This window comes from Ochotona curzoniae, unplaced genomic scaffold, assembly GCF_017591425.1.
Source record: "Ochotona curzoniae isolate NIBS_2020 unplaced genomic scaffold, NIBS_Ocur_1.0 patch377, whole genome shotgun sequence".
NCBI lineage: Eukaryota > Metazoa > Chordata > Mammalia > Lagomorpha > Ochotonidae > Ochotona > Ochotona curzoniae.
This window is the reverse complement of record NW_024466947.1, coordinates 76,564-101,215: the sequence shown is the minus strand read 5'-3', so window position 1 is coordinate 101,215 and position 24,652 is coordinate 76,564. Positions and strand designations below refer to the sequence as shown.

Genomic DNA, 24,652 nt, shown 5'->3' with positions numbered 1-24,652 from the left:
TCACGTCCGCTGCCATGCCAGCTTGTGATTCCTGACTGCACATGACCACGAGGGAGTGAGCTCCGTGCTCGTGTCTGCCGGCCACGCTCACAGCAGCTCCTGAGAAGAGCCTGGCTCAGCGTCCATGGCCACACACCTCCCAGTCTGACGGGGAGAGGTCCATGGTGCCTGGTGCCAAGCCCCATTGTCTGCTGCGGCTCTCAACTTTCAGCTTTGCACACCGCCTGGCCGTCTGCCTTCACGCTTCTGAGTAACTGCTCTGTGTGTTCAGCTTGTCCTTTTTCAACTTGACGCCGTCGACGAGCTCAAAGTTGTAGTTCTCCAGGGCAGACAAGTTCCTGTCCGACATGCCATTGTGCCAGCAGGCGCAGTACAGCACCACCCCACACACGGCACCCAGGAGCACACCCAGGGCGCTCATAGCGATAATGGTGATGAGGATGGGGTCCAGGGTCTTCAGGACGTTGCCCGGCTTCCGAGAGATATTCCTGTCCCCTTCCCCTTCGCCTTCATATCCCGGGGTGCTGCCTAGGAGAGAAGCAGGATGGGCTGGGTGAGCAGCAGAGCAAGCAAACAGGGCAGGTGGCACAGGGAGACAGGTGTTCTTCTCCCTGCAGGCAGCTCAGCTCCTGCTGCTGGGCCCAGAGGAGGCTGTGTGCTGTCCTGGCGCAAGCTTCTGCAGCCTGTGACAGTGCCAGGCTTTGACCCCAGCAGAAATGCATGCCTTGAGCCCTGCAGGGTGTCCAGCATGGGCTAGTCCTGCAGGGACTTGGCACAAGCAGATCTCAAAACCAGCCCTGGGCAGCGCTTCCATGGTGTCCAGGAAGGCTACCACCAGGTGGATGGGGGTGTCTCCTCAGAAGTTCATGGAAACAAATGGAATTGGGGAATGGATCTGGGGGCTGGCACTGTGGTGCAGCGAGTTTCACTGCTGTGTGTGATGCCAGCATTACACGTGGGGGCCGTGGTTTGAGTTCTAGCTTTTCTTTCTAATCCAGCTCCCTGCTAAGGCACCTAGGAAGGTCAAATACCTTGGACCCTCTGCCTAAATGGGAGACCTGGATGGATGTCTTGGCTCCTGACTTTAAGCAGGTCTAGTCCTGGCCATTGTGGCATCTGGGGAATGGACTAGTGGAAGACTGATTCTCTCTTCCCTCCCTACTGCTCTTTGAAATCTTTACGATGTCTGTTTCAGTGTAAAAAGTGAGAAACCCACACAGTCGTCTCCTAATATGGATTTGCATGAACTTTGTGGAGAACCACGCTGATTGTACCTGCTGGGCAGTGTGCCATGCAGCCCTGGGGATATGGATCCTGAAGCATGCTCAGCTGGCACCAGGAGAGGCCTGCAGGGTGAGTACATGCCCTCATGCAGTTTTCTCATGGTGTTCCAAAAGACACAGATCCTGACCAGAGACCTAGAGCTGCGAGACAGCAGGCCTGCAGCAGCTGTGAGCACCAGGCACTGTTCCCCCATGACAAGGGGCTCCCCGAGTGCATGGATCTGTGGTGCAACTGAGAGTGAGGTCATGGCCACCTGAGAAACAGGACCAGGCACCTCTAGAGAACAAAAGTCATCTGCCAGGATGCCATGGGTACCATTTGATGCCACAGCTCGTGGCTGATGGCAATGCAGTGCCTGGCAGCGGGGGTGTCGGAGTTAAGCCGGCTGCCTCTGAGGCAACCTTCTCCACTATGTCCAGCACGTCATCTTGCTCTGTTGAGATGGGAACTGCTGTCGGGAGGAGACAAGACACACTTGTAGAGCACTCGGAACTCAGTGAATTCTTGCTTGCACCCTCCTCCTCCTCCTCACTGAACGGGCGATGCAGCAGGGCAGGCGGTCCCAGAAGCCAGACTCAGATCAGTCAGATCTAAGCACTTGGGTGTCTACAGTTCCCAGGTAGAAACAACGGTTGCCATCCCACTGCCCAGCTTGGTGCAGCTCTGCATGGTGGGAACCACCTAGGACAGCCTCCCATTTGTGTCCTAGGGTCTACTACATGGGTTACTATTTGAATCAAAGATCCAGACCATTCTTTGACAAAGTTCATGGGAGCCATTTAAAAACATTTGGTCAGTAAGACAGATTTACCTGTTTCATCAATGGTAATTTCTGAGTTCTTTCTATCCAGGTCTGCAGGTTCTGACAAGTGAAACAAAGTTGGAGAGATATTTGGATGGCCAAGAAAATACACATTTGCACCAACTGTGTCCACTCTGGCACAGACATACATGAGTACTGTGATACCCTCCCCCAGCTGCACAAAGCTGCCCAGGCAGGGAGGCAGCCTGGGGTCCTAGCGCCACCCCTTTAGGTGTGCATTTGTATCCAGGGGTGTGGCTGTGAGAAGGGCAGGGTGAGCAACATGCCTTGGTGTCTGTAACGGGGAGGAACCTGGAGCAAAGAGAGCCCTGGGGCTGCAGGGTGGGCTGCTGTGCTGTAGCCTATGGGGAGACAGGCTGTGTCCTGTGTCCTGACATTTGGGACCTGAATGTCTCTGCAGGAGGTGGGGACACTGCGTGGCAGTGAGTTCCCCAGCCCTCAGAACCACATGGATTGCACACTGTGTTAGGACGGATGGGCTTCTTGCATGAACCCCACAGGGGAGTGAGGACATGTGACAAAGCAAGCATGCACAGTCATCTCCGACACATTTCTACACAAAGAGGCATCGTGGGGGAGCTGAGGCTGTGACTTCTGAGCGTGGTAGGTGGCAGCCACAAGGAGTGGATGATTGCCACAGGAAGAAATGCTGCAAGATAGCTTACTGCAATGCCACATCTGTCCTCTTCACCTGTCTCCAAGTACAACCTGGCATGTTTTCAGTAGCTGTGGGGACGACCTGGGTGGTGGACAATGGTGATGTCCCCTGCTGTGTCACTACAGGCATGCCTGCTTAGGCTGTGGGGAGGACATGTGCAGTGGGTCAGCAGTCATGTCACCTGTGTCACTAAATGGCATGCTTGCTTTGGCTGTGAAGAGGACTTGGGCCTCCATCATCTATGATGTAACTGCAATTTTTTTGATGATTTGCCAAGTGCCGTAGCGTGAAACATATTTCCCCACACAGTCCAGAGACACACACTGTCCCTTGCAGTCCTCTTTCTGAGTACTATCCAATTTCTCCTACTGCTGCTCCCCAGTTTCTGCCCCAGGCAGGGTCTCTGTTGTCCACATCCCGCACAGTGAAGCTCCGTGAAGTGCTACAATGACAAGACCTGCCATATCCAACACCCCTCTTCTGTCTGACACTTATCCAGTAGACTTGTTCTGTTTTGTAGTAATTGACGTCCTGTGATGTGGTGACTTCCGGCAATTAATGCAGCCACAGCGCTGCCAAGATTGACCACTGCGCTATACGCCATACTGACCAACTATGCCTAATTGTGCCAGTTAGGCTTGTTCCATTTTGCTATAACTGACATCCTGAGCTGTGATGACCTACAGCCAATAATTAGTGCAGCCACAGCACTGCCAAGACTGACCACTGTGCCATCCGCATTAGGAACAGGGTTGTGAATTTACCAAGACCCGCTCCCACATAGGATCGAAGTCTCTAGATTTCATTTGTTAAGGTTATAGCTTTTTCATGTATGTATTTGCAGTACGGTGGAGGGTGATGGTTTGTGTGGCTCATATTCAGCATTGTCTTAGTGAAAGACACTGCTTTCTTAGTCACCAAAAGCCTGCCCTGCTGTACCCCATGTCTGTGGAGTCTGAGCTTCCAACTCCATCCCCATGCTTGTGGCGGCTATCACAGGGTCAGCTTTGCTTCTCTGCTCACTGGAATTCATGTCACATGCCAAAGGTTTGTGGGTTCCAACCAGACTTTGTGATGTGAATGGGCTGGGTTAGGTGATGGGGCAGCTAACGGCGACTGGCCTCTCGCATTTCCCATGGTGTTCCCAAGCCCACATCATCACAGCATGTTTTTGTCCCGGGGGCACATGCCCGGTGGTGTCCATGGCTGCCTGTACTTACTTGCACAGTCCTCCTGAGAGATGTGGTTATTGATGCTGATGTCGTCCACAGCGATCCCGCCCAGGTTTCCTTTGCCGATTTCCCCCTCAAAAATCACCTGCCAGAACAAGAACAGTTCACAGGGTATAAGTGGCCATCCCAAAGGGCAGTGCCAGAGACATTGTGCAGCTGAAGCTGGGGCACAGGAGCGGAATCCAGACTGATTCCCGTGCACCTGGCCCAGGAACCAGCCAGCTGCCTGGCGATGAGATAGCCAAAATTCCCAGGGGACAAGGTGAGGGCGTTGGTCCCACACTGTAACTTCTGTTTGTTTTCTATCTCTGGCTCCCAGCTCCCTGGTGGGAGAGACAGCAAGGTGAGTGGGTGCCAGCTACATGTGGGAGACCTGGGTAGAGTTCTGTCTCAGCTTCTTGGGAGAGAATCCACAGACTGGAGCTCTGCCACTCTGCTTCTTACATATATCAACTTGAAAAGCCCAGGGGATGCAAAGAGAGCCGATGGTGGCGGCTCAGACCCAGATTCTGCTGCCCGCACACGGGGGCCTGGGCTCCAGGAAGGCCATCTTTGGGGGCAGTGGCACTGCAGGCATCCCCATGGCTTTTCAGCCTGTTCCCTGAGCTGCCCCTCCCAGCCCAGCATGTGGCAGCACCTGGTAAAGCTTCAGTGACTTGTGCAGCAGCACGCGGCCCTCCTTCCAGTGGTCTCCCTGGTGTCCAATGGCCATCCACACCAGCTGGTCGTACTCCTCTGGCTTCTGGTAGTGCAGCTTGACTCTTAGTGTGCCCACATGGGAGCCAGACATGTGATACCAAAAGGTCATGCAGTGGGCACTGCTCTGTGACGATACCACGGGGCTCACCAGCCGGGCCACTTTGCCCTTCTGGTTCTCATCAGCCTGGGAGTAGATGAAGTTGCCGTCCCCTGTGGTGACAAACATGGGGTCAGGGAGGAGGCCCCAGTGTGCTCTGTCCTCTCTCCTGCTGTGCTGAGCCCCAGAAACCTAAGCCGCAGGCATAGAGCAGGGGAGCAACACCGAGGCCATGCTGTGAGCACCTCCTATTGGGTTAGGCATGTGGCCAGCACAGACTCAGACATGTCTTAGGGCTATGCACTATCAGGGGCACCCATGCCACTGGCAGGAAGGTGCCAGCTAGCATCCACAGCAGACAGAATACCTGGTTTGGGGCAGGTGCTTGGTGCCTTGGTGAAGCTGCTAGTTGGGATATTTACAACCTGTATCGGAGCCTGGATTCAAGTCTTGGCTCTGCTTCTGACCCAACTTCCTGCTAACGCAGACTCTGGGATGCAACAGGTAATATGGTTCAGGTGCTTGTTACTAATGGGGAAGACATGGGTGGAGCTCCTTCTGGCCTGGTCCAGCCCCAGCTGCTGTGGCCATTAGGGCTGTGTCAGGGAAGGGAATCCTGACTGTCCTTCTTAGACAGGTGAACCCGTGCATAGTGGGAGATTTGGCCCAGGCTGTATTCAGGAAACTCAGGGCCTGATTTGCACAGCTCTACCCAGGAGCCTCATGTGCTGGGGGAGGGGGTTCTCTCTGCACTTGCCTTGTCTCCTGTTGACAAGTCTCTGCCTTTCAGATGTGGAGCTGTCCTGTCCCTCCCTGAACCTCCACCTCTGATAGCCTCTAAGGGCTGTCTGTGAAGGTTCCCGCCTGCCAGGGGTGGGGGTGTGGGGACTGCAGGGCCAAGCTCTCAGCCACCTCCCTTCTGAGGCTTTCATCAGAGCTCCAGGTCAGGAACTATGTCATTGTTAGCACTTTCCCTCTGCCAGCCTTTTAGCTTCTGTGTCTGCCTCACACAGCTCTTAACCTCCTCTAAGTGTCAGGGTGACTGGGCCATTTGGCCTCACTTTGCATCAATTTTCCCACCATTACTGCCTTCAGCTGGGCTAATTGCATTTAGTTAATTTGATGCCACTTACAGTCAAAGTATTTTAAGTTTTCTAAAACCGCTTGTCTTAAAGCTCAATGGAAAGTGTGTCAGAATTGAAGGAGCCCAATTGCGGCCAATTTCCTTGTCACTCTCAGTAGGCAAGAAGGCAGCCCATTCAGCTCGTTTAATGGCTGTGTTCACGGGAGGGGAAAGAGCGAGCGTGATGAGAGTGGTGTGCAGAAGGAGGGCTCCTGAATGGGGACAGCCAGGAGAACAAGTGGGCTGGCTGGGGCCTTTCTGTGCAGCTACTGTGAGTTCCCTGGATCCTAGAGGGCAGTGGTGTTGGAGCCAGCTGAGTTCTGCAATTAAAGGGTGGGATCAGGGAGCAAGAGTCGCTTGTTCACCCTGGGAAGACACCTGAACTGGGTAGAAAATAACCCAGCCTTGGGATGCTAGGAACACAGCTACATGACCAAGTAAGGAGCTCTTTTGGTCAGGTTACACATCCCCGGCTCCTTTCTGTGTTGGAATGTATCTGAAACAGCCCGTGAGTGAAAACCCAGCAAAAATGTAGAGAGAGCACAGATAGATACACAGTCTGGCCCCAGGCACCTTTCCCCAATCCCAGGCAGTTGGCCTCCCGCCTCAGCCTCTCCTCTGGGGCGGAGGGCCCGGTTCCCAGAAAACAAAGGCACAAGTGGGCACGCATGGCATTTCCTAGCCCCCAAAGGAAGAGGCTCTGGTGCTCCCTCCCTGCCTGGAGGAGCACCTTAGCTGCATACCTGTGTGGTCCTGGATGGGCCCAGTCTTGCTGGTCAGCACACTCCACCTGAGCTGCACCTGGCTGTCATGCTCCCAGCGGCAGAAGGTCTTGTGTGAGCCCCAGCCAAACTCACAGTTGAATCCGTACGTGGGGAACTCTGCAGCAGGTGGGGTGGGAGAGTGGAAGGAAGAGAGAGACTCGGTCACTTTAAAGGTAGAAGGACTCTGTCCTTGACAAACAAGGCTTGACCAGTTGCGTGTCTGGGAAAGCCAGACCCAGGGAATCGGAAACATGCAGAGATGCGGAATGCCTGTGAAACCACACTTGGCAGTTTCATCTTGTGCAGTTGTGCTGAGGCCACTGCTGTTTGTTAGATGGGGTTGACAGCAAATCTCCAGGGAGGTGACTTTCCAAGAAGGACTGTCATTCTGGACCTCCTCCCCCACCTCGGAATGTAAACCAGAGGATGCTGTGTTTCCGAGGAGAAATCTCAGAGTGGCATGTGCAGTGAGAGCAGGATCTTAGAAGGTGAGCTGGGGCGTCTGTTCTCATGGCACCAGGGGCCTTGGGGCTGTGCTTGTTGGGGCAGAAACCTGGGAAGTAAACGCTTGGTATTTTTCAATTTTGCTTTGTTGTTGCTGCTGCTGTGTCTCCTAGTAGGTCCCTTAGTGCAGGTTTCTGCTTTGTTAGTGAATCCATGTATATATACATTGTCCACCCTGCTTTCTATCACGGTGCGACCCACATAAGGTCAATGTGCACAAACAGCCATGCCACACTTCCTCAAGAGTCTGGAGACAAAACAGAGGTGCCGTGTTCACCCTCAGTGTTATGCAAACAGCCTCATGTTCAGTGCACCCCTGTTGAAAGAGGAGTGTGGGAACATGAGCACTTGGCCTGGGAGTGCTAAGGCAACAACAGCCGTGGGAACAAGCTCCACCACTGCCTATCCTGCTCTCCGGACAAGGCTTGAGGCGTACAGAATTGAGGTCCACAAGGTGGCAGCACAGAAACAGACCAAGACGCCCAGATGGGCCCCAGGGTGGTGTGCCTCCACCCCTAGGTCTGACATGCAAGGCTGGGCTCTTGGATAACTCCCGCAGGGTGCAGGTGCTTCTGTTGAGCATCATTTCAGCATGTAAGGAGCTCTCATCAGGCTCATGGCAAATTCTGGAGGGTACTCACTGTAGGAGTTACCAGGATGAGTAGATGGGCCCTCCCAATGACCAGGTGACTGACCTACTGGGAACCATGAGACACACACACGTACTCAGGTAGTGCAAGGGGCCGCCCCATGGCTGCAGTGTCCTGGGAAAGGTGTGGTCCACATTGGCACCACGGCCACACATTGGGGTGTGCCCTCCAGGTTCACTGCTCGGAGCTGGACTGAGAGCCCATGACTGCCCATGTCCCTGGCTTCGGGACTCCCTGGCACATACTCTCCAGTTAGAAGACTGAACTGTGGCTTCTAGGATAGTATGCACAACACCTACAACTCTGGTCTGTCCTCATTGCTCACACACCCAGAGTCTACACTCCAGAACTTTCTCTGTGTGCTTCCCAGTCCTGGGATTTTAATAAGGAGAACTGTGCTAACAGTCAGCCAGCCACTGGTCTTTGTCCTCGGGTCTCAACCCTACAACGGAGGGCAATCTTGAATGTGCAACAGAAATGTTTCAAAGCAGTGTGCTTCATTGGAGAGGGGTCACTCAGTGCTGTTAGCTCAGGACTGGCTAAGGAAGGTGACGAAACACAGGGAATATCCACACACATACAAGGGGAAGGAGAGAGGGAGGGAAAGCAGGGGGGGAGGGAAACGTTACTATTCGAATGTACTAAACACCCAGCAGTAGCACCCTCACTTCCATGAGCATCACTCTGCAGCCACAGGGGATCCTGGCTGAATCTGCTTGCAGGCATCTGTCCCAGTCCCTTCCTGAACTTGAAATCCACTGACAGTCTCTACACGCAGGGCCAGCAGGACTAAGTGCTACACACCACGTTTAAAACCACTTCTGAGCATGGGCTCACGCATATGCCGTTCCTGCTGGCCAGACCAGCAGGGGTACAGGCTGGGAAGTCACTAAGAGTGTAGAGCGTGTCCCCCCACCCACCCCTATTCAGGGAACAGCTAGATGCAGCACTCCCTCCCATTAGCTCCCAGCAGAGTGTCCTGTGTGCAGTGCCAGCACGGGAGCGTCCTGTGCCCTGAGTTCACCACAGGGATAGGAGCCCTCCGAATGAATTCTCGGGCCCTGGCTGGGCCTGACAGCTGAGGCATGGCGGAATTGCAGGCCAGATCTGTGTGGGAGGCCTTCAGCAGCAGAGTGGGGTGGAGGGCACCACAGGTATACCCCCATCTGGGGAGACCAGTGTAGACTGACCCCTGGCTTGCAAACACCCATGTCCTGATGGATGTTCTGTGTAGCCCCTGGACCAGCAGGAGACTGGACTGACTCCTCCAGACAGGTCAGCACCAGCAGGCAGAGTCTCTGAGCCCAGAGTCAGGACTCAGACTCAGACAATGGAAAAACAGGAAGTCAAGTGACCTTGCCAAGCACTCTGAACAGACTGTTCAGCTGGTCAAGACTGCCTCAACAGGAAGCTGGGTGGGGACCTCAACTTGAGCTGATGGTGGGCGTGAAGGGTCCTGCTGGGCGGTGACCATGTACCCACCCTGGGCCCTTTCTACCACCTGCTGATCTACAGTTCTGCGGTAAGCCCAGGAGGCCAGTGACCTTGAGGTCACTCATGGGCCAGATCCCAGCCCTCAGCACACGGAAAGGGTCCTCTGGTCTTGGACTCCCCAGCTGCCCTATGCCAGAGTTTTATCCTGATCCCAGCTCCTCTCAGCCTTGCCTGCCCCCACAGGCCAGAGAGGAAACTGCAGGACAGCAGAGAACAGAACTCAGCTGCTCACCTCGTGCTCAGCCCACCTACGGGTCACAGGCAGCCAGGCAGAAAACCAGACAGGGCCCAGGCAGGGGTGGCCACAGGGGCGCGGGCAGGGCTGTCCTGGGAGGCTTCAGTCTTGCTCAGACCGCAAGGTCACACCTCACCACTTGCAAGCCATGTGTGTGACCACAGCATCGTGGAGTTTGGGTCACAAGTCATGTGATTTCTCCTCTCTGGGGGTTCTAAACTGCATGGGGGTGGGAACTCTGGGATTAAGTTCCCTCAGAGGGAAGTTTGTTTTGTGGTTTAGTCCTGCCCCCAGCTCTGGGGTATGACATCCCCTCCCACGACTCTCACAGATGACCATGAAGGCACAAAGGGGTGGTGTGGTGTGTGTGTATGTGCGTTGCAGGGAGCTGGCCTGAGAAGGCAAACCCCATGTGCTTCTGGGCAGACCTTGCCAGCAGGCCAAGCAAACAAAGAGGAGCCTCTGCTCCCCTTGCTGCCCACTGCCCCCAACTGCGATTTCCTGAGCATGCTCACTGGCAACACCTTGTCCTTGTGCCAGCTCAGGGGAGGCAGTGCTGGCCCACTCTGCTGTCTGGGCTGCTGCCTGACAAAGTCCTGCCTGGAATTTTTAGACATGCTGGGTCCTAGATGTGCATTTAAACAAGGTAAGTAGGGCAGGCCAGGGCTGCTCCTAAGTAGCGATGGCTGCGGTGGAAAGGCAGGAGGGCCCTGTGAGGACACCCAGCAGGGTCCAGGATGGCCACCCTTGCTCACCCTTCTGCATTCTGGATTTACCTGATTGTATGGTGCTGTCTATCACTGTGGGTTTCTCCGTGCTCAACACAGTGGTGCCACCTGCAAGACAAAATCGGAACGTGAGACAGGGAAAGGAAGCGTTACGGGCCCTGTGCCTGTCGAAGTTGGCACTCCTGCAGGGAGTCTGCCGGACACACTACCGTGGCACCATTTCCCTTGAACTCTGCTCACTGCCACAGCAGGCACACTTTAGTTTCTAACCGAACACCTTAAAATCCCTTGAAAGTTGCTGCTCAGAGACGACGCCTCTAAAACTAGCATGGAGAAAAAGGGATGGAGAGGCCTGCACGTGCCGTTTCACAACACTCCCTTTCCACAAGCTCTCCTCTGGCAACACAATGCGCTTCTCCTGCAGCTGCGTCTGGCACTGAGGCTGTGCCAGCTCTCCAGTTGTCTCCAAGGCTCACAGCACAGATGCAGCGTGGGCTTGTGGTGAGAAACCATGGAATGCCCTCTCGGCCAGTCCTTTTACAGGCACATGGGAAGCTGGAACAGCCCGAGACCCCCTTCCTGTGGTGCTTCTTTCACCAAGCATGGTGTGCAAGCATGATGAGCAGGGCTGTGCCATGCACGGTATGAAGCTTGGCTTCGGTGCTGTAGATGGCTCCATGGTGTCAGATGGTGCTTCAGGGAGCTGCAGGCCTGGTCTGTTTGCTTTTGCAGAGGCTAGAGTTGATGCAAGCTCCCTTCCTTTGCTTGAAACTGTTGGCTTTTCCCAAGGACACCTGTGCTGCCAAGCATGTGGGGGAGAGAAACTTTCTCAGAGACCCAAATAACACTCTGACCATGGGGCTGGGCTGCAGCCTCGGTTTGCCTGCTTTCTCCTGTTGCATCCATCTCTTCTGTGGCGGAGCCATCTTCCAGACTTGTCCAGCAGGCACTGCAGCCTGACACCTGCTCCACTCTCAGCTTCCTGTCCCCGCATCCATCTGGACCTGAGAACCGGGATCTGTAGGGTGATGGCCTTGAGCTCTGCCCTTCCAGTAGTGCTACAGGCCAGGCTCCCTGCGCCTCCTGCAGGTAAGGTGTTAGGATATGGGTCCCACTTCAAATTGTGCTCTCAAGATGGTTTTAGAACGCTACAACCAACTGTCGGGATGAGTGGCAGGAGGAAGATCATGCATACCAAGGGTTTCCAAGGGCGTCTGTAGTGGTAGAACTGCAGGGAGGCACACGGCATTAGCAGTTAGTTCTCATGTCAGAGGAGAACAAGTTGAGGCGTGCATGCTTGCTGAGAAAGTGGTGCATGTGTGACCAGGTTTCTTACAGGTCATAGGCTAGGTTCTACATTGGGGACACGTGGTTCCAAGGTGCGTTGCGGCCTCCTGGTACCTCTGCTGTCAGGGCTGACCCTCTTTGTTCAGCAGGAGATATCTAGTTGTCTATGCACAGGAATGAAACACTGGAAGATACAGCCCTGGCCTCACTCTTCCTGTCTCTGCCCAGCAGGGTTCGAAAACAACCTTGGTCTACCTGTTACTTACTGGGGGCTTCGTGAAATTCATGGAAAAGGCATATTATGACAAATGAAGCATGGACTTGGACACACAAACTTTGTGAAGCCCCTCATATAAGCCCACTTTTTTTTTTACGGCAAAGAATAACCAACAGCTTCAGTGCTGGAAGTGGACTTAACGGGTGGCTGTCCCTTCTGGACCCAGGTACACCTGCTGCAGGGGCACAGCCACACCTTTGCAGGGGCAGTGTCTGCATCTGTTTCCTATTTCAGCCTGAGGAAATGGACTGAAGGTGAAGCTGAAGCCCAACTTTAGCCTGTACAAAACTGCCCCTGCTGCATTTTCTACGTGTCTCGTTCCCTGTGCAGCCACTCAGGACAAAGCCTGCCCTGTTGGAGTCACAGACATCAGTTTCAAAAGATCCAGTCATGAGCTTTCCAAATGCTTTTTTGCAGAAACGAGTCTGTGATCTGAAGCGTCTGCGACGTGAGATGGGCAATGGTGGAGCCGTTGCTGGCAGCCATTGTGCGAGTCCACAGCATCTGGCTTGCCTCCATGTGCTCTGTAAACCATTCTGTGCTGGACCTGCACTCAGGAGCAGCAACAGTGTGGTGGTGACTGGCCAGAGGGATGAGCGGTAGAGGTTCTCCTGGCCATTAGGAAGTGAGGTTCCAGGTAGGGCATCTATGTGCAGGCTGTTCTGCCTCAGGGTGTTGAATGCATGTTCTTGGGGGGGGTCCCATCTATGAGGGTCATGTCCTCTGACTTGCCTCATGACAGTCTGTCCCTTGAGCTCTGAGACCCTCAGAGCAGTAGTTGGGGTTGTTTTGACCTTCTGTGAAAATCGGGAAGCACATGAAACCATGTTTTGACCTGGTCAGAAGTCCCTGGGATGCCGTTAATGGCCACAGCCCCATCTTGGCACCTGCCTGACACTTTGTAGGTGGGTTAGCAAGGCCCTGTTACTGCCCACCTGTTGGAGGGGATAAGGAGACAGTTGTGCATGTACTGACAGGAAATGATTGATAAAATCCCATCCTAAAAGTTGCATTTTGAATGCGGGCCTATCAGAAACAGCCTTCGAAGGGGCATGGCTAAGTCAGAGAAAAGATGGGAGAGGATGAGATCTCAGCTCCTAGAGCCCCAAAGCCATTGTCATCCCCAGCCTTTGGCTTTGAGCAATTAACCTTGATGACTGGGATTGCCACAGTTGTCATGGTGACAGAGCAAGTGAAGCACCCCCTCCCGCCCCACCAATGTCCCCTGGCCCACAGAATGGGTGGTCTCAATGTGACGCAGGAAGGGGAGATGGCGGCTCACCTGTGAGCTGTAGATCGTCCCCTGTGCCGCTGTGGCAGGTGGCCTGGTCATCATCACACTCATCTACTGGGTTCCCATTGGGGGTGGTTGGCCCTGCTGTGGGTGCTAAGACAAAACCACATGTTAGGATTGGGGGTTGGCATGGCTGCAGCAGGGTAGGGGGCCGCCAGCACCTGGTATCTAAGGCCCCATCCCAGATCCTGAAATGGCATCTGACCCGTAGCATCATCCCCCCCTCTGAGAAGTGCCTGAATCCACCCTGGGTGGAGGACTTTCCTTGGGGCGGCAGTCCCCATTCTCATGTCCCTCTCTGCTCCATTGCCCCAGCACTGTCTTCACATCTGTGGTCACTAGCATTAATCCTAGGCTGGTTTTGGAGACCTTACACTTAGTGTAGTCTGCTTTGCTCCACAGCCTATCACCCATTTTTGCAATCTGTTAATATTTCACTGTATGAGGCTTGAGATGATGTATCATTTTTTTGCATGGTTGAGAACCGTACAATATGTGCAGAGTGAGGACTCAGGAGACAGGTCTGTTCTCTTCCAGCCCTGAGGAGTGCTGCTGCTTCCTCAACAGAACCTTGACCTTGAATCACTGCACTTCAGTATTGAGCAGAGGTAAGATGAATGTAGAAACAGCTACGTTTGGGCTCTGGAGTTGTGCTGCAGCAGGGTAAGCTGTGGTCTGTGCCACCAGTATCTCATATGAGCACTGGTTCAAGTCCTGGCTGCTCCACTTGCAATCCAGTTCCCTGCTACTGGTCCAAGTCCCTGAGTCCCCGTGCCCATGTGAAAGCCCTGGATAGCATTTCTGGTTTTTGTCTGGCTCAAGTCCTAAGTTTTGCAACCATTTGGAAAGTGAATGAAAGACCTCTGTCTCGATGGCTTTCAAACAAATCTTTAAAAAAGAAACAACCAAGTTTAAATTTTTCCAAATGTTCCACCATGCATGGTAGCAAACAGGCTTGCCACTAAGACATGTCTGTTGGTCCTAGGAAGACCGTGTGTGTTCTGGGCACTCGTGGCTGCTATCATTGCTGCATGGAGTCCTCTCTGGCCATCCGACAGCGGCCTCTGATCCAGTGTCTTCCCAAGGCTCCACATGACATGTGACTTCTCAGTCCTTTACATTTTCTGCCTGTTTCATCTATTTTCTGCATTCTTTGTGTCTGTCAAGAGTGGCCCAGTGCAGCCTGCATGACACTGAAAATGTAGAAAATGGATGCTTACTCTGCCCCATTTCCTATTTGAATTAACTATCTGTGTCTTAGATAAATATATGAGCTACCAGTGGAACGGACACTCACAGAAGGGCAGACTCAGGTGCTTCCCACAGAACAGGGTGAAATGTGGGCATTCAAGCAGGGCCTGCAACTGGAGTCACAAGCAACAAAACTCCACTTTGGCCAACTGAGGCTGGTGGTGGTTACTCTGAAGCTCAGAACAACCACATCAGTGGTTACTTCCTCTCTCTGTTTATTCAGAACCAACCTAGCCAAGGGCCGACAGCTCAGCCTTTTCAACCACTCATGCTCACCATCTCTAAAGCTGAGACCTGCACCATGGCCAGGGTCTTCACTTGCAAGGGTCCACACTTCTCTGCCAAATGACCACAGATTGTCTGTTGGAGTGTGAGTCGAGTTTGTCCTTGGTATGGCCTTGACTTGTTGCATGTGTGTGTGTGTGGTAGAGTGAACCTTAGTCGTTCTCCAGGTAAAGCTGTTCCCTGCAGCAGCTCAGAGTCCACTGGAAATTCCTGGTGCCCGACTTGCTGTTTCCTGCTGGCCTATGGTGATCTCACCACTAGCATAGAAACAAGACCCTAGAGGCCCATGGGGGTCTCCCCTCGAACCAAGGTGGTATCTGGGGCTTGATGGCACAATTGTGGACATATGCGATGCCATGGAGGGTCCCTGACCTGAGAATTACACTTGATCAGATTGACCAACAGCACCCATGACCACAATTAGAGCTGAACGAGTAGCCGGGGTGAGAAGAGCTGCCTCTTGGGACATGGGCTGGATGCTGGGCCTCACTGAATCAGGCACCTGGCCCCTGAGAGGGGTGGCCTGCCAAGGCACAGCTGAGTGGAGAGGGAAGCCACGGTACCTTCCAGCTCACAGCCCAGCAGCTCCATGCGTAGCCCCAGTCCACCGTGCGTGGCCCTCTCTGGGTATATCCTGATGAAACGCGTGGACAGTGGTGGGAATGTCCGCAGTTCAGGCGTGTCATAGTTGTTGTTGCCCTCGAAAGACTGGGGACAGGAGGAGAGCGGTCAGCTTGTGGGGACCTTGCTTTTGCTAGCTTCTTGGGACTCGTAGCAGGGCAGGGGCAGAGGCATGGCTGACTTCCTTTCAACTAACCGGATAGGAAGTGGGGACACTCCCACTTGTGCTGGAGAAGGGGTACAGAGGGCTGAGGGTTGAAGGAGACAGTGGCCTTCCCCCGGGGGAACAAGGGCATTGTCACTCAAGTCTTCTCTGCCTATCTCAAACTTCACGATCCACTCCTGTTCCCATCTTTCCTGGAATCGGGGGGGCTGCAGGGACTGAGATGGGTTTCCTGGGTGGCAAAGCTGGGTCCCTCTGTCTGAACCTGGCGATGAGGAAGACCTCCCCTCCGGGCCCTGTCCAGTCCTCACCTTGGCCTTGCGCTTGCTGTCATCCATAATCATCTTCCAGTCGGAACCATTGTGGCTGTGCCCGATCTTGAACTTCTTCATGAACACCTTGTTCTCCCGGTGCTTGCCCCCCTGCACGATGATGCCCCGCACCACCTTCTCCTCACCCAGGTCCACCTGGAGCCACTCATTGGTGTAGGGATGGGATGCAGGAGGCAGGGCCCAGCCGGAGCGGCTTGTCACCAGGCGCACATTCTCGGGCATCCAGTTCCGGTCCCCCTGGTTGGAGGCTGTGATCTGGGAGTCAGAAATGAGCCCGGATACCATGCCCAGCATCCCGGAGCAGGGGTAATCTGTGTGTGGAAGGAAGTGGCAAAGGACAGTGAGAGCCAGGACGCAACGTGGGCACAGAGGCTGCCTCCAAGTGTCCTGTAGGGCTTACTATCCCACCCACAGCCTTCTTTCCCTCACACCCTTGCCATCCTTGAGCGTTCTGTTCGCCAGCTCATAGCCCAGCAACAAACTGTCAACAAGTGCATCCTGGATGGGTGTGGGAAGTAAAGAATTAAGTACAAGCCCGAGAGAAAGGTGAGGAGATAAAGTGCAAGACAGCAGAAGAGGCAGGCCAAGGTAAAGTGCATGGTACTTCCCCACCCTGGTTTCTCCTGCCATGAGCAGAGTCTTCATTGGCTAATTTTCATTTTATCTGAAAGACTATTAGGGACAAAGAGATCTTCCATCCACTGGCTGTTTCTCCCACAATGCCCATGTCAACCAGGGCTGGGCCAGGCAGGAGCCAGGAACTGAGTCTGAGTCTTCTGCATTGGAGCAGGCACCCAAGCACTTGGTCACCTCTCAGGAATGCAGCATTTCAAATGGGATACGGGCATCTGAAGCAGTAGCCTGACGGAGCAGAGTCTGCACCGCCCAAGGACATCAGGCATCGTTCCCCGACTGACCCAGCCTGCACTTTCCTCGACCACGTGACCATGCAGCTAATCCATGCCCAGTCTGATGGTCTTTTCCTAGTTCCCAATTCTGTCCTGCCAATCTTGGGTCTTTCTGTAGCCTCCATGTCTTTGACCTGATCCTGACCCAAGCAGAGCCAGGCCATAGCACTAAATGGTGCCCTGGTCTCAAACCATACCCAAGTCTTTGAGTGGCAATCACACCATAACTTTCCTCAAACTGTTCCTGTCACATCAGTCTCACATATAGAATCCTGAGTGGCTGTGTGAAACAAGGTGGACACAGGGGGTACACGGTGCATGATCCTAACACAGGGGGACCCAGCCTGGAGGCTCCAGAGCAGTCACACGGTAGGACCAAGTGGGTAGCAGTGGCCAGGGAGGAGGAGGACGACCAGCCATGTTCAGTGGGTGCAAGGGTCTGCTGGGATGGCACAACAGTATCACCAGGGCTCCATGAGACCCAACTGCACACCTGAAACTTGCAGAAGTGCTAAAATTGATGTCTTGTGTCTTCTGCCACAATAACAATGAAAAAAGGAAATAAGGGTCTTAACCTACCCAGGCTGCACATTACACCTAGGATGATCAAAATTGTGTCTCTGACTCTCACATATGAAGAACCCTGTCCATCCAGCTCTGTTAGGACCCTTTCGGGTGCACTGTGTTTGTGTTGCCCAGTGCTGAGCACAGGCCTGTCAGGCCAACCCTCCTTGGCCTGCAGCACCTTGGCCACTGCCTCTCCCCAAACTCTTCTTGCTCCAGGACACAGAGAGTAGGTCCCCAGATGTCAAGTCCCTGTTGATGGCTCCTGAGGAAAATGTCCCAGACAACCTGAGCTACACCCTGAGCTCTCCCATCCCAGAACCATGACAACCAGCACAGGAGGAGCCCAAGCCAGGTACTCAGCTTCATTGAGAGGCCTCAGGTTGTGGCCCTGCGTCCTCAGCTAGGATCTAAGATCCTGAAGGCTTGGACAGCCTATGTATCCTGCAAACCACATGAAACAATACCGGATATGCATGCAGGAACCCAAGTGACAAAACCATGCAAGGATGGAGACTCAAAATATCCGAACACCTGGAGCAACGATGGTGATGCAAAAACTCAATACGACTGCTTTGTTCCAGCCCAGGTGACACAGCCCCAACACACCTGCTCAGCCCAGGTGACACAGCCCCAACACACCTGCTCAGCCCAGGTGACACAGCCCCACACACCTGCTCAGCCCAGGTGACACAGCCCCAACACACCTGCTCAGCCCAGGTGACACAGCCCCAACACACCTGCTCAGCCCAGGTGACACAACCCCAACACACCTGCTCAGTCCAGGTGACACAGCCCGAACACACCTGCTCAGTCCAGGTGACACAGCCCCAACACACCTGCTCAGCCCAGGTGACACAGCCCGAACACACCTGCTCAGCCCAGGTGACACAGCCCCAATACATCTGCTCAGCCCAGGTGACACAGCCCCAATACACCTGCTCAGCCCAGGTGACACAGCCCCAATACACCTGCTCAGCCAAGGTGACACAAGCCCAATATACCTGCTGCAGCCCAAGGGTCATCAACTAACAAACATGGCAACCCCGGGGACATAATGCGCTATACACCTGCAGCAATGTAAGTGATACAATGTTCAACACACCTGCTTAGCCCAGGTGACTGACATCCAAAATACTTTCAGTGGTACAGACGAACATGCCCAGCACACCTGCTGTTGCAGCTGAAGTGATAAGGCCCCCCACTCCTAGAGCAGCCCTGGTGATGTCAACGCACATCTGCATCAGTGGTAACTGCTTTTACGAAACAATGCAATTCTGCCTTCAAACAATGTGCTTCCTTGTCCCGCATGCCATTTGCCTCCTGCCTTCCCTCAGTCCCTCTGTTAACTGCTGACTCCCTGACTCTTTGCAAATGCTTGCTGTGGGCTCACTTCCCCTCATAGGACTCACAGGAATGAAGGACCAGGGCTGCATTCCCATCTTTGGGCTGCTCTCAGCTTTTCCAGGACTTAGGTCCTCCAAGGACATGGAACCAAGTTGCTGTTTTATTTTCCGTGACTCTTTACGTCCTGCTTCGTGCCTGGTATCTGCTCAGTTTGCTCAGTGAGTCAGCTTATTGACACCACGGTGGCAGCTCTCACTATGTCAGGCACTGTCCCTGTAATTCAGCCACAGTATTTGCTCTGGGCTGGGATCCGGACAGTGAGGATTGAAAACAGGACTTGAGAAAATGATTTTTTTTTTTCAGATGGCCTGTGAATGGTGGTGTTAAAAATAGAAGTCATACATTTTTGCTCACTGTGGTCACAACCTGCCTGACTCCAGATCAGCTTTTGCAAGGCAAGGCCCAGCTCATAACGGGGCATGCGGACACAACATTTGGAGGAAAACAGAATTAACATGGTAAGGAGAATAATACCTGCACCCAAGGCATGCCTTTTCTCCAAAGCAGCACTGGCCCCCACAGCCAGGATCCTGGGGGTACCAGACCCCACTGGGCCAACACAGCCTCACTGCAGTCAGATGCTGACTGTCTTGCACCGAGAGGCATCTTAGTCTGCCCTGCCCAAAACCTGTGCATGTGACTCAACAGTGAAGAGCACACAGCAGGGTCCACTCACAGCTCATGCGGACATAGAGCTGCCAGACTAAGAAACAAGCAGAGCAAGAAGCAGGATGCCCGATTGCCAGGACTTCAGAGAAAGGACTAGGAATGTCTGGGTACACAAATGCTCCCAATATCACATGGAACATACAAGGTGTTCAACATGTTCGTGCAAAATGGAATTCAAAGGTAATTTTGTTTTGGTGCAAAAATGAAAAGTTCATTTCATGAACTTCAAAAATTTTTGTATCAAAATGACCTTACCCTTTAACTCCATTTTCCATGAACTCTTTATGTACCCTCATACTAAGTTATTTGCTGTCTATCTGGCCTCTATCTGGACACTGGAGGTCCTGCCTATCTTGTGCCACAGACATGGGGAGACCTGTGGTCCATCTCCTCAAGCAGGAGGCTCAGTACGAGCAGGGATGCCACAATCCTGTCTGTCACCAGCTCCCACCCTGATGGGCCCAGCAACTTGGGGAGGGGAGCATAACTTACACAGGGATGTCTGCCTTGGTTTACTCATGCAGTAAAAATGGATGCTGGGAAAGATAAGTCACAGGTGGCACTGTCGGGGGCAGGCGGTGAGTGGCAGGAGAATTTCCACCACTTAGACTTATTGTTCACTGCACTGCAGTCACACCTGCAGCCTCCAAAGCCAGAGCACTTCATGTGCTGTTGTGTACTCTCAAGAACTACCAGTGTCCCTTGGCCCGGGAACAGGTCCCGTCAGTGTCCCCTGCCCCGGGAACAGGTCCCGTCAGTGCACTCTGTCCCAGGAGGAGGCCCCATCAGTGTCCTCTGCCCCGGGAGGAGGCCCCATCAGTGCCCCTTGTCCCAGGAGGAGGCCCCGTCAGTGTCCCTTGCCCCAGGAACAGACCCCATCAGTGCCCACTGCTCAGGGAATAGAGCATAGCTCTGGTGCTAGTACCCACGAGGCTTACATACTCCTAGAAAAAAAGCTTCTACCAAACAAATGCCTGCATCCAGCAGGCTGTGCCAGATACTCTGCATCCATCATAGCACTCAAGATCACAGCACACCAGCTGGGTACATGCCTCTAGCAACGTCTTCGATGGAAGACAACCGAGGCTTTGACAGGTGGCTACACTGTACAGAGAGAATCTGGTGAACAGGAGGGTAGGATCTGACCTAGAGAGCTATCAGATCCTAAATTCATGCTTTTGGGGTAGGATTCAGCTTAGTGGATAAAGCTCTAAGATGCTGGCATGCTGGGACCAGTGTTGTGGAGCAGTGGATTAAGCTACTGCCTGCAGTGCCGGTATCCCATATAGGTGCCTATTCAGCTGGCTGCTCCACTTCTGATCCAGGTCCCTGCTAATGCACCAGGGAAAGCAGCAGAAAGTGGCTCAAGTGTTTGGGCCCCTGTATTCATGAGGGAGCCCTGGATGAGGGTCCTTGCTGCTGGCTCTGGCCTGGCCCAGCACTGATTATTGTGACCCTTTGGGGGAGTGAACCAGCAGGTGAAGAGCTTGCTCAGATGTCCTCTCTCTCTCTCCATCCATCTCCCTCACAATTAAGTAAATAAAAAGCAAAAGTCAAGTCTGTGTCCTTAATCACCGACTAGAATTGACTGTCTTCTGTGTAAACCCACCCTGCCTGCAATCAGACATCTGCGTAGACCGGCACGCCAGGGTCCAGCCGCAGGTGCTTACCTGTAATCTTGCAGCCATAGATCTCGAAGCGCATGGATATGCCCGTTTCCCAGGTCATGGGCCTGATTCGGACAAACCGTGTGATCAGCGGCTTGGGGAAAATTCCTAATACAACATCGGTGGGGTTTGAGTTCCCCTGGAAGATCTGTGTGGATAAGCAAGGGGATCTTGTTACGAGACTTCTCACATTTAAGACAGATCCCAAAACACCACCATGTCTGTCGGAGTTGAGGTGGCACAGGTAGCTTGGGTTATGGCTAAGGGGGGGAGCCTGAGACCCCTGCCGTGGAATGTTCTAGTCGTATGCTCAGTGTTTGCAGTGGCCACGGCTCCAGGAAGTTCTCACAGGGAGGCACTGCTGGCTGGCATTGACAGGAGCAAGATGTTGCTACATGCCTCAGGCCCGTGGACACTGCTGAATTTCCTGGGGGGGTGGGGTGCATTTTCATCTGCTTCCCCAGGAGCCCCAGGAGGAAAGCTGAGATCCAGAAGGGTCTGCTGTGTGGACATCTGCACTGTGCTTCTGGATGCCGTGCTGGGCAAGCAGCGTTCTCCATTCTGCCTGCATTACTTGAGGGAAGAACTTGTCCTCAATACTCTCAAACCACGCTAATCTGCACTGGTCCAGGCAAGGTTGTGTTCTGGTGGTGAGACAGAGCTGGGTTGTAAACAACTTCCTACTCACAGTCAGCTTTGCCGGGCGTCTAGCTGGAAAACAGCTCATTTTATCCCAAGAAAGATGAGGTGTGTTTGGGTGTGAATCTGGCTCTCACCAGTGAACAGGGACAGCTGTGCCAGACGTGGGGCTGTGGCACATTGTCCAGCAACCTCTCGGGGCATGGGTCTGCTGGCCACCATGGGTGACTTGGGCATTCAGCTTGCCCCAGGAAGAAGTGGAAGTTCCACTTCCTTGCATTGTACCCAGTCCCAGGTTGGAGGCCAGTGCGGCACCATTTTTGTTTCTCCATACAACCAGCTCAGATTTCACTCCTAGGGTGCGATGGGGCCCACCTGAGCCGGGGAGACCCCTGCCTCATCAAGCGACCATGCAGGGAAGGTCCATAGTTTCTGATACTTGTCTTTCATCAGGAGAAAGGGCTTGGGAAAACAGCCATCTGGTCTAAGTAGCTGGCATAGAGGGAATGCCATATACCAAACTGATCATTTCCTGGTCCAAGATGCCCTTCGAACTCTGCCTGACTACAGTCCCCTTGGGAAGTGGCTTGCATGAGGTCATTTTCCTGTAACAAAAGCCACAGAGGATGGCTGGGGGCTTGATGCTTGTGCCCTGCATACAGAGTCAATGTGCCCTTGTGAGTGGTCAGGTGTCAGTCTGAGACGTGCAGCTCTGATCGCCTGGAGGCAGCCTTGCAATGGTTGAGACTGTGCCAGGACACCTGTTGTAACCTGTGGAGTGATCCACACAGGGCCAACACTTCCAAGGAGAGTGTGTGGAGGTCACAGCCAGGGTTTGAAAAGCCCCAGAGCAGAGAAGGACAAGGCAAGTGACAGCGACCAGACCCTGGCTGGATGTGGCAATTTCCCTTGTTTCTGAGACACTATTCTCATTCTCTGCGCATGTGTCCTGGGGACCCTTCTGTGTGCCCAGGGGTTTCTTGTGCCAGCTGTGTGCACTGTCACATGGCTGTGTGCACTGTGGGGCGCCCTGGCTGCCAGGGTGCCTCTGGATATCCTTTCCGGCCATGCCAACACCTTGAGGATCACAGCTCAAGGACAACAGCCTGGAAAACCAGGCACAGTTCTCATGCTCGCTATGCCTCTCCTGTATGGGCATGTCCTTAGCACCAATGTGCTTTTGCTTGAACGTTCAGCTTGTATTCAAGTAAGAATTAGTCATCAGAGTTGGTGTTAACATTTGTCCTTGAATCTCCTCTAGGCACGAGGGTGGAACACAGGCTCCACACCTGCCAGGTGCAGGCAGTGGCCTTGGACTCACCTGCCACCCCCAGAGTGGCTGTGTTTGCACTTGCTCACACCTGGCCTTCCCTAAGTCAGAGTCCCAAGGACTGAGCAGACCCTTTCCCTCTACATGGTGTGGGGAGGGGGCTTTCTCTAGCCCACACCAGGCCCCATTCACAGGCCTCTCCCTGAACCCTAATTTCAGGTCCCCTGGGTTTTGTTGCTATACTTATCAATCTCCTTTGTTTTGCTTGGCTCTAGCACAGGCTTGTAATTCTGAGGACAGTGTGACCGAGTCCTCATTAAGCCCTGTATGTAGCAAATCTGTATATGATTTCAAATAGGTCAGCACAGCAAACTTCTCAGTTGAGAGCCACCAAGGATGAGCTACAGGGGCCTGCATGGTCAGCAAGGGCCGCATGGTGACTCTGGGCACCTACTGCCCCTCCAGCCGAGTACACCTGTGTATCAGCATGTGAAGCACAGAGTGAGTGAGAGATTGGAAGAGACAAATGTAGAGGAAACCAGTTGCCATGGTCCCCGGCTCAGAGGACTGCATGGACAGGCTCATGCTGACAAGCCCTGGTGACTCCTGAATACCATTCCCTGCGGCCACTCTCATTGTGCTGATACTCTCTGAAGCCATGCCTGGCTGGGACCCACTGTGGCTGCTCCCAGCGCTGTCAGCCACCGTGGCTGGCTAGTGTTGACTTTCCCTAGAAACATTTGAATAGTTTCCTCTTGGCTTCTTGAAAGGGAAACATGAGTTTACTTGGTCACATTTAAGCTTCTAATTGCAGTTTCCCCTTCCGATCAGCTCACAAGGCAGATCAGGCCAGATAGGAACCCTCGTGTGACCACACAAAATCATGGGCAGGTGGAAGGGGGCTGCCGCACTCACTAGGGGCTTGTTGGCTTCCTTCAGAGTGATCCAGTCCTCCCCATTGGAGCTGATGTCTATCCTGTACGTCTTCACAAAGTATCTCTTCTTGGTCTCCTTGGAAATGGCCCCCTGTGTCCCCACGGCCGTGACGAAGCGCAGGAGGCCCAGGTCTACCTGCAGGACAAATACACGCATGATCAGCGTCACCTCCAGAACACGGAACCTGGGAAATATGTCTTCCAGGGACACCCTTCCTCCACTGGGGCCGACAGGCCCTGACGGCATCCCCGGCCACTGTACTAACTCTTCCCTCTGTTGATAAACAAAGATAGGACAAGAGCAGGCATGACATGGTCCTCATTCCCACAGCCAGGATCTTCTGGTCTCTGGTGCATAGGAGAAGATGGGGTTCATGGTCACTTTGAAAGATTAAACCCACTTTCCCAGATATCCCTCAGAATCCGTCCATAGGAGAAGGGAGCAATGAGTTTATTTTGGTGTAAAAGTTTTAGAAGCCACACACACTGAGGAGTCTTCAAAAAATGTGTGCTCCACCAAACCAAGCACAGGTTTCAGAAATGTTTGTGCCGAAGTGAACTTATTTTTGACTCCATCTCCCTTGAACTCTTTGAAGGGCACTCCTGTGTGGCATTTCTCATGCAGAAAATGAAGAACGAGCTCTCAGAAGCTGCTTATGGCAGCACACAGATCAGAAGCCAGGCCTACCACAATCCTGTTTCCTGTCTGTCTTGAGCCTTTTGGCTTCATCTTACATTATTTCCTACTCCACATCCCTTCACCCACTACAGCTCAGCCCGAAAGCAGGAGGA

At 53.5% G+C, this 24,652-nt stretch overlaps 1 protein-coding gene across 2 annotated transcripts in view; it reads right to left on the bottom strand.

Annotated features, from left to right (window-relative positions):
- Window positions 1–220: 220 nt before the first annotated feature.
- LOC121167488 (neuropilin-1) overlaps window positions 221–24,652 on the bottom strand; it is a 91,050-nt gene continuing 66,618 nt past the window's right edge. The window contains exons 7-17 of one of the 2 annotated variants that reach the window (XM_040996927.1): window positions 23,841–23,996; window positions 21,020–21,164; window positions 15,781–16,112; window positions 15,249–15,393; window positions 13,138–13,242; window positions 10,340–10,399; window positions 6,660–6,797; window positions 4,635–4,906; window positions 3,986–4,082; window positions 2,096–2,146; window positions 221–528 (exon numbers count right to left, since the gene is read on the bottom strand). In XM_040996927.1, the coding sequence (XP_040852861.1) occupies window positions 239–528; window positions 2,096–2,146; window positions 3,986–4,082; window positions 4,635–4,906; window positions 6,660–6,797; window positions 10,340–10,399; window positions 13,138–13,242; window positions 15,249–15,393; window positions 15,781–16,112; window positions 21,020–21,164; window positions 23,841–23,996 (1,791 nt within the window). In that variant the 3' untranslated portion in view covers window positions 221–238. The remainder of the gene's footprint in view (window positions 529–2,095; window positions 2,147–3,985; window positions 4,083–4,634; window positions 4,907–6,659; window positions 6,798–10,339; window positions 10,400–13,137; window positions 13,243–15,248; window positions 15,394–15,780; window positions 16,113–21,019; window positions 21,165–23,840; window positions 23,997–24,652) is intronic. The other variant, XM_040996928.1, reaches the window with a different exon arrangement.